Genomic DNA, 14,209 nt, shown 5'->3' with positions numbered 1-14,209 from the left:
GCTGCTGTTATTGCAGGCGACTATCCCTGGGACTCATTACACCCCAGGGTGTCTGCCCATTTTCTTGTCTGTCTTTAGAGCAAGCAGGTAGGAAACCCAAAGGTATGTCTCTCCTCCTGTGTGTCATCCTTGTGTCCACAGTGCCTGTCATAGTGCCTCACAGATAGCAGTTGCTTCTTGAATATCTGGTGAAATGAATGACTGTAGTCTGAAAAGAGGTACCGTTCAGAAGTGGTCAGAACTGTGAGGGGGCTTGGGAGTTGCACAAGTATAGCCGTGGTTTGGATCTGCAAAATGTGGTGATGGCTCACACTGAGGCGACTGCTAAACCTGTACCAATATCATACTAAGATACCAGTCAAAATGATATAATTTTACTTCATCATGGAAAATACTTAATTTTCTCTAGCAATGCTTTTCACACTCATAGAAATAAAAATTAGAAACCCCACATGCAAATAAACTATTAGTCACTGTAGTAGCTGAAGAGAAGCCTTGGGAGAAAGGAAAGAATATTTTGAATTTCCAAAGTATTTTGTTGACTATCAGAGGGGCAGGTTAGCAGAGAATATTCTGTGAGACTGCTGCTGCTAGTGCTAAGTCGCTTCAGTTGTGTCCGACTCTGTGCAACCCCATAGACGGCAGCCCACCAGGCTCCCTCATCCCTGAGAGTCTCCAGGCAAGAGCACTGGAGTGGGTTGCCATTTCCTTCTCCAATGCATGAAAGTGAAAAGTGAAAGTGAAGTCACTCAGTCGTGTCCGACTCTTAGCCACCCCATTGACTGCAGCCCACCAGGCTCCTCTATCCATGGGATTTTCCAGGCCAGAGTACTGGAGTGGGGTGCCATTGCCTTCTCCTACTCTGTGAGAATAGAGGAAGGGAAAAGGGTCACACTGCATGTCTCTGAGTCTAGGACCTCTGGATTGAAAGATGCATTACTGTTTATACACCACCAAGAAAAAAGATGTTACCATTTAGATTCAGGCATAATGTTCAGACACACGTTTTCTTATCACTTTGTATGTTTATTTTACACTTACTAGGAGAGTTCTTTTAAACTTAGACATAGATTTTAATCTTACATCACTCCTGTGTGTAAACAAAAAGAAAAGTATACACAAAATTAACCCTAGTACAATGACAACCTTTTCATGAGTGCTTCCTAATTATTAGGGAATGTAAGACATGTACTAATTTCAGAATTATATAACCAAGAGATGTGCATCCTAGAAGTGATGTAATATGAGATTTAAATGTAAACCTACGCAAGTTATCTCTCTCTCTCCTCTCTTTATATAAATATATACATATATAAGTAGGTAGGTAGATAGATAAAGGGAGCACTCATTCTCGCTCTCGCTCTCTCTCTATGTATATATACATATATGTATACACACAGGGGATCATCCTGACCCAGGGATCAAACTCATGTCTCCTGTATCTCTTGCATTGCAGGCAGATACCTTACCCTCTGAGCCATCAGGGAAGCCCTGTATATATAAAGTGTGTGTGCGTGTGTGTGTGTGTGTGCACGCACATGTGTATGTATATATATATATGGGTTTCCCAGGTGATGCACTGGTAAAGAGTCTGCCTACTAATGCAGAAGACACCTGAAGTAGGAAATAGCAACCTATTCCAGTATTCTTGCCTGGGGAATTCCATGGACAGAGGAGCCTGGCAGGTTATAGTCCATGGAGTCACAAAAAGCCAGACAAGACTGAGCACGCACATATTTATATGCACATATATGTAAACATATACATACATAAATATATAATTATTGAGCTATTATTAATCACCGAGTGCAATGGTGGTGCTCCTGAGGTGAAGTCCACCTTCACACCACCCCTCAGCCATGGAGGACCTTCCCAGAGAGGAGCAGGTTATCCACAATGGATTCTGATGACGCTGCATATTCCAAGGCCCCTCCCTAGCTGAGGTGTCACCACACCTGGCCCAGCACTGCCTTTTCTCTGACCTCACTGGTCTTGCCAGCAGGTTCCAGTGGACCCCCCAGAATGACCGGGAGCCTCTTCTCTTCCTGCAGAGATGGCAGATGGGAAAAGGCTCACCCCATCTCCTTCCTAGTCACACTCCACCGCTGCCTTTTCAACTCTCCTGGCACGGGTGCTCCATTCACAGCTCCTACACATGTAAACTCTCTCAAGAACTCACCACACTGCCCTCTGCTCGGATAGGGGCATCAGAATGAGCTGGCAGTGTCCGCAGTGAGCGTGCACCCAGCTGAGAGATGAACAGGCATTTTTGTTCTTTTCTTGGCACCCTGAATCAATTGCCAGAAATCGCCTGCCTCCACAAATGCTGCACTCCCCGGGAGACTGACCGCCCTGCGGTCTCCCCTCCCCTCCTCGGGCATCTCCTCCGTGGACCAGGGGTGGGATGGTGGAGGGGGCGGTGTTGACTGTGGAGGCCAGCGCTGCTGCCTCTTCCTCAGCTTTGGGAGCTCACGAGGTCTGGCGCTGCTTGCTGGATGCCCTCTCTAAGGGTGTGGTCCTCGGAGCCCTGTCCTCAGCTGTGGGTAATGGAAAAGCAGCAGCACTCAGCAGCCTGTTTTCACACCCGGCTGCCAAGGGAGCTCTTGCACAATCCTCTAATTTCCCGGGGTCACTTTTTGAAATCTGTGATTATGGGAAAGAAGAGCCAGGTCCTTTCCAAGAACGGTGTGTTCGGTTTACACACACATTTATTACCTATGGAGTCCTGTCAAACCACGCTGTGTAAAACATATTTACAAAATCTCCTGTGAGTGACTCACTCGTATGTTTCCTGAAAGAATTGGGCAAATGGACAAGAACTCAGGCTGGCCAGGGTGCCTCGCTCCCGAACCATCCAACCTGGGAGGAGCCAGTGCACTGAGACCTCCCTTTACTCTCTGCAGAGTGGACTTAGACCGTCCAGAACAGTCTCACGTGGCGTCTGCAAAACCTCACGCCACCCTTTAGTAAAGACGCCTCCAGAGCTCCTTCATCCTTCTGTTCACTCTCCAGCTCCCTCTTCATGCTCCCCCGGCACGCGGCAGGGGCTGGGCCAGGCCCTGGGGACCTGAGACAGACCAGGCCAGTGCTCCCACGTGAGGAACATTCCACTGGAGAGTTATGATTAAGCTAATCAGCATTTAAGAGAACTGAATTAAAATATATCGTTCATTTATTTATGTGCCACAACACGCAGTGTGAGCTCTATGACCTGAGGCTAAGAATCCCAAGGCTCCATCCTCACAGACTAGATCTGAATTTCAGCTTTGCCACTGTGACAGGGAAGGGTAGTAACATGCAAACATTATCATGGTAAGTTGTGCAGCGAAAAAGCAGAGCATAAAATAATAGCTCATATACCACCCTGTTTTGTTTACGTGTTCATATGTCTACATACACTTAGATAATAGACTGGAAACAAAGTTTCTACAGAGGTTCTTCCTGCCCCTCCCCCTCTCATCCAGGCTCAGGAAATTAGTATTGCTCTTATTTTTGTCTTTATACTTATTTTATATTGTTCAAGTTTCCTTGCTGAAGATGTTCATTCAGTGAGATTAATCAAGCCTGGTTGTGTCGAGTGTTTTCCTAGGCACTGAATATGGTTGTAGAGAAAATCAGCTTACTTCCTGTCCTCATGAGGATGAGATAAGGAAAAACAGCAAGGGTCCACTTACACTGTAGTTGACCTGTATATTCCTTTCTCTCTACACGCACACCCCACAACAGCACTAAACGTGCAAACACACATATGTACATAAATAATGCACATGAATTCATAAAGATTATGATAAGATAAAAATTGATAACATGCAAACATTATCACAGTAAGTTTTGCAGCAAAAAAGTAAAAATTCATAATGGAAAATAATAGGGAAAGGACATCAGCAATTTTCATATTCCATATTCTATTATTAATCCTGTTCTTTTCTTCTCCGTATAATTTCTTTTTCTCTCAGGACTGAATCTCTTTCAGGGTTAAAGTGTGGTTCCAGCACTTGGCCTGGTAAACTATACAACCTACTAATCTCTGGAGAAAGAATTTTTGTAAGAAATAGAAAATGTTCCATCTCTCCTGCAGCTACAAGAATAGCAAATAGAAGAATAAAACCTGTATTGACAAAGGTTATTTCTAACAAAGGAGTTTTTTTTTAATGACAACAACAAAAGATACATCAGAGATAGTCACTATGTCCTATGACAGCAACCCTCTAATATTTTATTTATAATTTAGATATTAATTTATGTCTTTGAAGCAAAATTCTTTTCTGATAGAAGCTGTTAGACTGGAAAAGCGGATAGCTGGTTCATTCCAAGGCAAGAGCACAGAGCCATAGAAATCCTCCCCATTGCTGTAGGGTGTGTGAGCTGGGCTGCCCCTCTGGACTTCAGAGTGACACTTTACTGTGAAACTGAGGGTATGCACACCAGCTCTGTCCCTCCTGTGATACACAAGGCATGGTGCAGGTATCGTTTGTATTGATCTGACACTTAAAACATGACTGCTTGTCGGTTTATTTTTCTGGTTATTAATGATTTGTGCATCTCTTTATGAGTTTATTTCTTATTGCATGTTGTCTGTAAACTGTTTTTTTCCTAACACTTCACCCATTTTTCTATTGGGGCTGCCTTCTTGTCCTTATTGATTCACAGAAGTTCCTTGTATTTTTGAAATATTAATCCCTTGCCATATTTTAGATATCTTTTCCCTTTCTTCATCTACAACTATACTCTTATTGTTGATGTAGTCAAATTTACCACTTCCTGATTTGGGGTTTGTGCCTTTGAAATCTAAGAAATTCTGTAACATCTCTAGATCATAAATATATTTTCATATTATAATTTTTATAGTTATCTCACATTTATGTATTTAATACTTCTAGAGTTGACTTATATATGTGTATTAGGTAAGGGTCTAATTTTCTAGGCAAGAATTCTGGAGTGGGTTGCCATTCCCTTCTGCAGAGAATCTTCCCAAGCCAGGGATCGAACCTGAGTCTCCTGCATTACAAGCAGAATCTTTACCATCTGAGCCATCAGGAAAGCCCTGTTAGGTAAGGGCCCAGCTTTATTTTTCTCTTTCCAAAACTATTAAATCATCCTATCTTCAGTGATTTGTGATGTCTTCTCGATCATATACTAACGTCCTATACATGGGACCCTAGCTCTGCACCCTCTATTCTGTCCCATTGGTCAATATGTCTGTAGCTGAGCAAATACTATTTTTATTACTGCATTTTGCTGTTTATCTTAACACCTGGTAAAGTAAGTCCCTCTTGTTAATACTCTCCTTTTTTGAGGCTGACTTTTCTGTGTATGGACTTTTATTTGTCTATATGAATTTTGAAGTAATCATCTTATGTTCCAGAAAAATTCAGCTGAGATTTTCAGGGTTAAATGTCTGAATTAATCTGGGGTTGAATCAACATCCTAAATGTTAAGTCATCCCATCAGTGAGCTAGAAACTTCTCTCCTTGTTTGAATCATACTTTAAGGTGTTTGTTAGAGGTCTGACACACCTTTTCCATTGGACTTCTATGAATTACTGGTGAAAGTAATTGCGAGGAATTTTAGTTTTGCTGTTACTATGAATAGTTTATTGTTTTGGTCATGTTTTCTATTTGGGTATTTCTACTATGGAAAAACCTGTTGGTTTTTGGATCAAATGTGAGCCATCTTATTAAATTTCCTAATTAATCGTAATAATCTGTTGATTTTGTGGCTTGGGCAGTTTATAATTATACCAATGAAAAATATTTTTTACTTTTTTTTAATTTTATTTTTTAATTGAAAGATGATTGCTTTATAGAATTTTGTTGCTTTCTATCAAACCTCAACATGAATCAGCCATAGGAATACACGTGATGACAGTTTTATCTCTGCTTTTCTAATCCTTATATCTCTTCTTTCTTTCTATTTACTATGGCATTGCTCAGGGCTCCCAGAACCGTGTTAGACAATAGTGGTGACAGTGGGCATTCTTTGCTCATTCCTGATCCTTCAAGCGATGGGCTAAAAGTTTTTCCATTATAAAATATGTTAATTTTATGAAATTAATTTTATTTCAATTTTATTTCATCTTAATTTTATAAAACTAAGAATGTTCCATTTGAAATGTAATTTTCTAAAGCATTTTTTCTCTCTCTTTTGAAAAATTCTTCTTATCGTTGATTTATAATGCTTGTTAGTTTCTGCTATACAGCAAAGTGTATTGACAAGATATAGATCCACTATTTTTTACATTCTTTCCCCATATAGGTCACTGCAGAGTATTAAGAAGAGTTCCCTCTGCTATATGGTAGGTCCTTATTAATTATCTATTTTATGTATAGTATTATGTGTTTATCAATCCCAGGCTCCCAATTTATTCCTCGTCACCCCCTGCGTAATACCCTGGACACTACAAGGTTTTTTCCCTACATCTGTGAATCTATCTTAAAGGATTTTTAAAAAGAAACATAACTTTAGCTTTATCACACTTTTTTTTGATCAATTAAGATAATATTATTTTTCTCCTTTAGGCTAATAATGTGATGAATTACATTGATTGTCATAATACTGACCAATTCTTGCATTCCAAGAGGAAACCTCACTCGCTTATGAGGGATTTTTAGTGCTCATATTTGGTTTGGTAACACTATGCTCTGTTTGAATTGTTTGCACCTTTAGAGGTGAAATGGGACTGTTGTTTTCTTGTATTGCCCATCTCTTACTTTGGAATCAATTACTCTGCTTCTTTAAAATGAGCTGTACATCTCTACTCTTGATTAGTTTTCTACACCAACCTGTGTAACATACTGTTAACTATCCCCTGAGATTTTAGCAGACTCTCCTAGAAAACCACTGGCCTAGTAGGGGATACTGGGAAGAAGAAAGCTGTGATAGCCACTTTTGCTTATTTAATACTTAACTAACTTCCTAAAGACATCTATGTCTCTTTGCACTAAAAAAAAGGCTATTCCTTCATCTAAATTAGCAAATGATGTGCCACCGTGAGTTGATTAAATGGAGATCTGAGGCTCCATGTTAAGTTTAACTTTGAACCAGGAAAGAGGAATTCAGATTAATCTCACTCACTTGGGTCTGTGTGGAGAGTCTACCTCTGTGAACTGGGTCTAACCAGCTCAGAATAGCGCTGCTGAAGACCTTTTATGCTGAGAGACGCTAGAGTCATTGCAGAGGGTGTCATGTTGTGCTGTGTTGCAGCTGTTGTTGGCGTCGACTGTTGTGGCTTCTACCGGAAGTCACTGGGTGTACACGCATGAGTGTGGGTGTTGTCTCACCTGTGAGTTGCCAGCAGTTTGCTGAGAGGAGAAACGCGGTGGATCTGGTCTCTTAGATGGTTGTTTCCAGGTTTGGAGTGACTGGCGTCGATTTGTGTGCAATGCTAGGAAGTCGGTCTTTCCTTATGACACCAGCAGTCAGTGGAGGCTGTTTTCCTACACTCTTGGACCAGGGGCAGAGTGAGGAGCCCCCTCGAGCAGAGATGACCCCCTCCTAGCAGGTCACCTCAGAATCAGGGGGCTGCTGCCGTCTACCAGATAAACAGAGATCCTCAGGAAGCTCAGAGCAGCTGTGCAGTATGTTTCCTTTTCTGATGTGTCAATTCCAACCCTCATGTGTCTTTTTTTTCTCCCTTGAGGAAAAAAAAAAGTGCAACCAAATAATCAACAATGTACACGGCATTGATAATTTCTTCAGTGCTATTTTCTTTTAATCTCCCTGGTGAACTGAAGGATGAAGAGGAGGGAAGCCAGCCTTTCTGGTCCTAAAGCTGTGTTTCCTTTCCTTTTGGTAAACTGTGAACTTCACAGTCCTGTCTGTCTGTCTCTCTCTCTCTCTCTGCCATGTAGTAGAATTACAGGGTTTGGCTTTAGAGAAACTACACATCCTCCCAACTGCTGGTGAAAGAAGCGCTGTCAGTGTGAGGAGAGAATATCCCCCCTTCTCCTGCAGCTTCAAAAAATACAGGAGATTTCTCTGTATCAAACACTTTGGGACCTAGGCCCCAAGTGTTATTAATAGTCAGAGTGTATCCTGTGGGGTTTTGTTTTTTGGTTGCAAAGCTTTGGTGTTCTTCTCTTAATTATAACAGAAAATGAAAGTCTCTTAAACCTCTCAGTAGTCTTATCACACATGGCTATTAAGGAAACAGTACCTCCTAATATATAAACCAGGTCTCTTTCAAAAATAAAACAATTTGCTAATTGTCACTCACTATTAACTATTAATCTGAAACAAGAGGCACCAACAGATACCATCTCTGCAAACCAGGACACAGCTTTTCATGGAAGACTCCTGGGAAATCCCTTTAAGGCCTGAAGATCCTGAAATTGCCATGACAGGATAGTTTTCTTTTGCAGGACAAACAAGTAAAAAGAGCTGACCACTACTGTCTTCTATTGTTCCAAGCATGGCCCTGCAAAACTGGGTGTTCCTTCCAGTAAGACAGAGCGCCGTAAGTAACAAGGAAGAGAACTTGCAATGCTTGACTTGCTGTCTAGAATTGTTTGCTTTGTCTCTAATGATTTTATAAAATAAGAAATGACTGGAATGATGCAAGAAAGTGGGAAGTGGAATTCCAGTATTGAATGGCTCCAAACAGAGTCAAAGAGTTGCAAAAGAATGTGATCACTGGCCCCTGATTTCTGCCCCGAGGAAGGCAGAAGAAGAGATGTGGACATCACAGCCCTCCTCTGAGGAGCTGCCCCAGGGCATGTTCAGGGCCGATGACTAGATGGTGACAACATCCCCTCTCCCCACCATGTCTACTCCCGGGACCAAGTCAGCTAGGCCAGCTCAGGGACCTGGACTACCCCAACCTCAGGGAACCCCAACTTTCCCAAGGAGTTGAGAATGTTGAGAATATTTAAATATTGCTTAGCTTTGCCTTGGATAAAAAGCAAACAGAGCAATCCTTTAGACAGTTATCTGCCCTACGTGTTCATCTCATTACACCTACAGGAAATGAATATGTCCCAAACCCAGAAAGAGGCATCATCCTATTTCTGAGAGGTTCTACTCTAAGACAGGGCTTCTCACGTGGCTCCGTGGTAAAGAATCCGCCTGCAGTGCAGGAGGCGTGGGTTCTATCCCTGGGTCAGGAAGATCCCCTGGAGAAGGAAATGTCCATGCACTCCAGTACTGTTCCCTGGAGAGTCCCACAGAGGAGCCTGAGGGGCTACAGCCCATGGAGTCACTGAAGAGTCGGACACGAACTTGGTGACTAAACAACAACAAATCCAAGACCGCGGTTCCCAGACCACAGTGTCATCCTCAGCCGACGTGCTTCCTCCCGGGACAGTGCTCTTCTTTCTAACGTCCTGCTCACATTTCCCCAAGTCTTATAACAAATTGGAAATGCTTCGCCCCCCTTCTCGGGATTACTAGTTGAGCACAAGTCCCACATCCTTCCAGACTCTAATTTGCCATCTCCCCTTGTCTCAGTTCACAAGTCTCCATGATTTGCTTGCATCTATCTGTCTTGGAGATGGAGTCCCTGTGTCTCCAATGCACGGCTCACGTTCCTTCTCTCCTGTGAACACTCCAGGCAAGAATCCTGAGGTGGTGCTCCTGGGCTGGGCCTTACTTGCCCTCCTGCCATCCTCAGGCTTCCAGCCCAGGGAGGAAGAGCAGTCCCGTGTCCTCTGGGTCCCCACCATCTCTGACATATTACACATGCATCTTCCCTCCTCCTCTGGGAAATCCAGTGACCTTTGAAATTTCCCTTTAGGATGAAGAGGCAGACATGGGGCATGGAGTTCATCAGAGACGCCATCCCCAAGAGAGCACCTGCATGAAATTTCCTCCCAAGATTATCTTCCTGAACTCACAGAATAAAGCCCAGTCCTGCTTTTCTGATTGATACACCTTTTCTTTGACATCATACACGCCAGCATTCTTGTGATAAATCAGCTTTCTCTGTATCCTTCCTGAACCTTTTATCCTGATAATTTAAAAGACATATGGACTTTTCCTGTTCATTTTTATGGTGTCATTTCTACACGATATCATAGCAAATTTGCTCACTGTAGTTCAACCTTCCTGGAATTGCAATGACCTCTCAATATGACCTACTGTTATGACCATCAACAGCATCTGACCATGAATACACTTGAAGCTGGAAGACTCCCTTTTCCAGGGCTGAATCCACCCCATGTGTGTACTGGAAGTTTGATTTTCCTGAGTTTTATCTCCTTCCTTTCCTCCTGCTGTAGCCTGAGGTCCCAGCTTCATCCTGAGCTGTCCCTTATAAGGGACCCGTTCTGCTGTTTCATTTGCCCTATTGCTCACATTCTTTATTCAACTCTCTTTTTCTGATGTTAGTCTTTGGAATTCCCAGGTGGCTCAGGTGGTAAAGAATCCACTTGCCGTGCAAGAGACCCAGATTCAACCCCTGGGTCAGGAGGCTCCGCTGGAGAAGGCAATGGGGTATTCTTGCCTGCCACTCCAGTATTCTTGCCTGGAGAATTCCATGGAGAGAGGAGCCTCGTGGGTTACAGTCCATGGGGTCCCAAAGAGGTGGACAAAACTGAGCAACTAAGCCCACACACACTTCACAGCAAAAGTCAGTAGATTATGGTGGGGGATGAAAAACACATTTGTCTCCTGAAGCGAGACTAGAAACAGGCAGGAAAAAGCCCAACATGCTACATTCTGAAAGTTGCCAGATTGCACAATCTAGGAAAATTAGACGTGAGTGAAGAATAACACTGCTGTTTTGAATGCTGGGCTCTGGTCAGGAGGGATTTCCCAGATTTTCTTTCCTTCTTTCTTTTTTTGCTTCCACCCCATTTCTCATTTGCTCCACTGGCCAAGTGTCAGTATATAAAGCACCAGCCCCATCTCCCAGGCAGGCAGCACAGGCAGCTCAGCTTCACCAGGGGCCTCAGCAGCAGGTCACAGCCAAAGGTGAGGAGCTAGAACTCCCCAACACTTTTCCTCTTCGGAGACTTTCTCTTCAGCAGCATTCTTGTGCTGCAGCCCAGCTCTCTGCTTCCTTCCTGAATCTACTGTTCTGACCATTAGAATCCACCAGATGTGAGCACTTCAGGGAGTAGGGCTCTCCTTGTCTGCATCTCCTGCGCACGCAGTGATGGGGTGAGCACGCGGGCCACAGACACCTGTGCCTCGTTCTCCTCGTCTCGTATCACAGAGGGGCGGCACAAACAGACTCCTCTTGCCTTTGGGAAACTTGCAGTGCAGCTGGGTTTCTGGCTGATAGAGGATGACTGGACTGGAAAGTGGTTTATGCTAAAATCACATTGCAATCCTTCATGCAGGAAATAACTAGGATTCCCAGGATTCAATGGAAATGAGAGCTGGATCCTCTGTGTTACAACCTATCCTCTATCTATCCATCGAGATAAAATTCAGAGGGGTTTATGTTTGGAATGTAAGAGTGTATCCACATTACAACTCAGCCCCAAGCCCTGTCATTCTTGGTTGAGTCCACTCATCTCTCTGTTGCAGGATGAACCTTTCCACGGGCATCATTTTCTGCTTCCTGATCCTGGGCGTCAGCAGCCAGGGATTGGGGACATTCCTCAGGGAAGCTGGTCAAGGTAAGGACCAAAGGATGGGCCAGGGGAGGCGGTGTCTGCTTCCAGGCTGGGAGTATTCTATATCCACAGGCTTTCTCAGTATTGACCTTCTTCTCAAGCTCTGGTCCGAGCCTTTCCTGTTTCTTTCCAGGTGGAGGTTCATTGTATAAGCAAATATCCTTTAAAGAAAGAGCATTGACCTCTTCTTCACACACATCACACACCTCCAGAAACAAAGTTCCAACAGACTTAGAATGAAATCAAACAGAATAAACCTTGCACCAAGTGTGATACTCACAACTTCAGATCAGGGAAGGAAGTGAGAAGCAAAGAAGTATTCATTTCAAGCCAATATAATAATCTCCAAGGGCTTAGTCGAAGGCTAAAACCTAGAATCAGTGGGAGGAAATGATTTATTTCTCTCTTTCACCAAAACATGATCACATTCATCTCATCATTTTCTTTTCCTCCCAGGGGCTAAAGACATGTGGAGAGCCTACAGAGACATGAAAGAAGCCAACTACAAGGGTGCAGACAAATACTTCCACGCCCGCGGAAACTATGACGCTGCCCAAAGGGGACCAGGGGGTGTCTGGGCTGCTAAAGTGATCAGGTACCAGGGCCCCTGGGGATGCAGGGATGCGTGAGCAGAGCTTGGCTGCCTAGGACAACCTGGAGGGGCCAAGCCCTGGAGAAGTTTCCTATAGGCTGTGGGCCCTCCTCCTCTTACCCACCCTCCTGCTCTGTGCCCAGTGTGAGGTCTGAGTGGCTGAAGAGCAAAGCAACTTGGTGGGACAGGCGACTCTCCACCCTCCCCCTATGGGTGCTGTTCACCCAACACAGGGATGAGGTGGGCAGAGCCCAGGGAGCCTCAGGGTTGTAGCCCCTCTTTCCTTGGCTCCTCTCAGAGTCATTGATCCCTTGGAAAGAGGGAAGTTGGGGAGGGTGGGGCTGTGGCTCATAGTCCTGGATTAATCCCCTCCCTGCCTTCCTTTCCAGTAACGCCAGAGAGACTATTCAAGGAATCACAGACCCTCTGCTCAAGGGTATGACCAGGGACGAGGTACGGAAGGATTCGAAGGCCGACCAGTTTGCCAACGAATGGGGCCGGAGCGGCAAAGACCCCAACCACTTCAGACCTGCTGGCCTGCCTAACAAATACTGAGCTGCCTCTCTCTCTGCTCAGGAGACGGGGCTGTGAGTCTCCAGGGGCAGGGACACTGACCTAGAGAGTTCTGTGTCCTCAGAAGGCAGCAGATCTAATAAATGCTTAAGAGATGCAATCTTGAGACTGTGTGTCATTCTTGGTATAAGGACAGCCTGTTAGTTCCAGGACAGATGGCAGGACCCTGATTTGAAGGCTGAGCCTGTGCCTGTGTGTTTGGTTCTGGACACAATGTCAGCATCATTCAGGACAGACCCCTCTCCAGCCTCCCCTAATCAGACCCGCTCCCTCTCCAGGCCCCTCTGGGGACCCTGGGGCTCTTTCCAGGCCCTTCGCTGTCAGGCCTTCTCACTCCCTGCAGTCGTGTCCTGTCCCCTCGCTGTCGCGGGGTCTAGTCCCCTAGCCTGTCCTCAGAGCTCTCTGTGCGGGGCGTGGACACGGCCCAGGAGGACTGGAGGGTGGAATCCTGCTCCAGAGACTGCCACCTTGATCCCTGTTCATTTCTCAGCAGCACCTACAAGTCCAGCCACGAGCCACTCTCTGTCGGTGCCTCCAGAACCGCCTCCAGTGCTGCTCCCTTCCCTCTGTTTCCTTGCCTTCTACACGTTCCCAGCAACAAACGTGTCAAGAAGTGGAGGAATAGTGACAACATCAAAATTCAGAGCCAGGCGGCTTTTGCGTTGGATATGATTCATGTCCTTGAGAGGAAGTCATTTTCCCTCCTGGTCCTTTCTCAACCCGGGGAAGCCAGCAGCAGTGACCTCTTACTGAGGAAAACAGTGTCTCTAATGGAAGGGGTCTGGGTCTGTGGTTGTTGTTTCGTCGCTAAGTCATGTCTGACTCTTTGTGGCCCCGTGGACTGTAGCCCTCCAGGCTCCTCTGTCCATGGGATGCTCTAGGCAAGAATCCTGGAGTGGGTTGCATGGGTCTGTTACAGCACAGGAATTATGAGTGATTCTGTAAATCATATATTCCTACAAAACCAAGAAACTTCTTTCTCAGATAAAAACGTTGGTTTCGGTGTTCAGTTTGTTTTGTTTTCAGATTTGATGTTTAGGAATTTTTCAGATTCCAAGAAGTAAAATGATCTAAAATCTTAAAAAATGGTGAATAGACTTCTGTATCCAACTTTCATCTCAAGTAATAAATAATACACGTATTTTTCCCTTTTACAAAAATTTGGAGAGCTTGTTTATCCAACCTTGCCAATCATCCTTTCTCTAATGTTTCCTTTCTTTCCCCTCATTTTGCAAAATTTTAGACCTTCAGCACCTGGGATAGAAATCTAACTGAACAATCTCATAAAAGGCTGCTTACAACCTGGGGTCCATTCAGACTCTTATCATCGAAACCCTAAACTCAGCAGAGCTTTCAGCCTGTTCTCAGCAGCTGATGGGCAGCCACATTCTCCTTAATCCCAGTTAACTTTCGCCTGCTTTGTCTAGTCAGACTCACTTTTCTGAGATACAGCCATAATCCTCCTTAAACTTCATCTACCTACATC

At 44.5% G+C, this 14,209-nt stretch overlaps 1 protein-coding gene across 1 annotated transcript; it reads left to right on the top strand.

Moving 5' to 3' along the window:
* Positions 1–10,846: 10,846 nt before the first annotated feature.
* Positions 10,847–12,823, top strand: LOC105604171 (serum amyloid A-3 protein-like). The gene is made up of 4 exons (XM_027959596.2): positions 10,847–10,908; positions 11,470–11,561; positions 12,015–12,153; positions 12,540–12,823. Exons 2-4 carry the CDS (start codon positions 11,471–11,473, stop codon positions 12,703–12,705), a joined length of 396 nt encoding a protein of 131 aa, XP_027815397.1. The 5' UTR covers positions 10,847–10,908; position 11,470; the 3' UTR covers positions 12,706–12,823.
* The last annotated feature ends 1,386 nt before the right edge of the window (positions 12,824–14,209 follow it).

This window comes from Ovis aries, chromosome 21 (genome assembly GCF_016772045.2).
Source record: "Ovis aries strain OAR_USU_Benz2616 breed Rambouillet chromosome 21, ARS-UI_Ramb_v3.0, whole genome shotgun sequence".
Taxonomy (NCBI): domain Eukaryota; kingdom Metazoa; phylum Chordata; class Mammalia; order Artiodactyla; family Bovidae; genus Ovis; species Ovis aries.
This window is presented reverse-complemented; position numbering and strand designations above follow the sequence as displayed.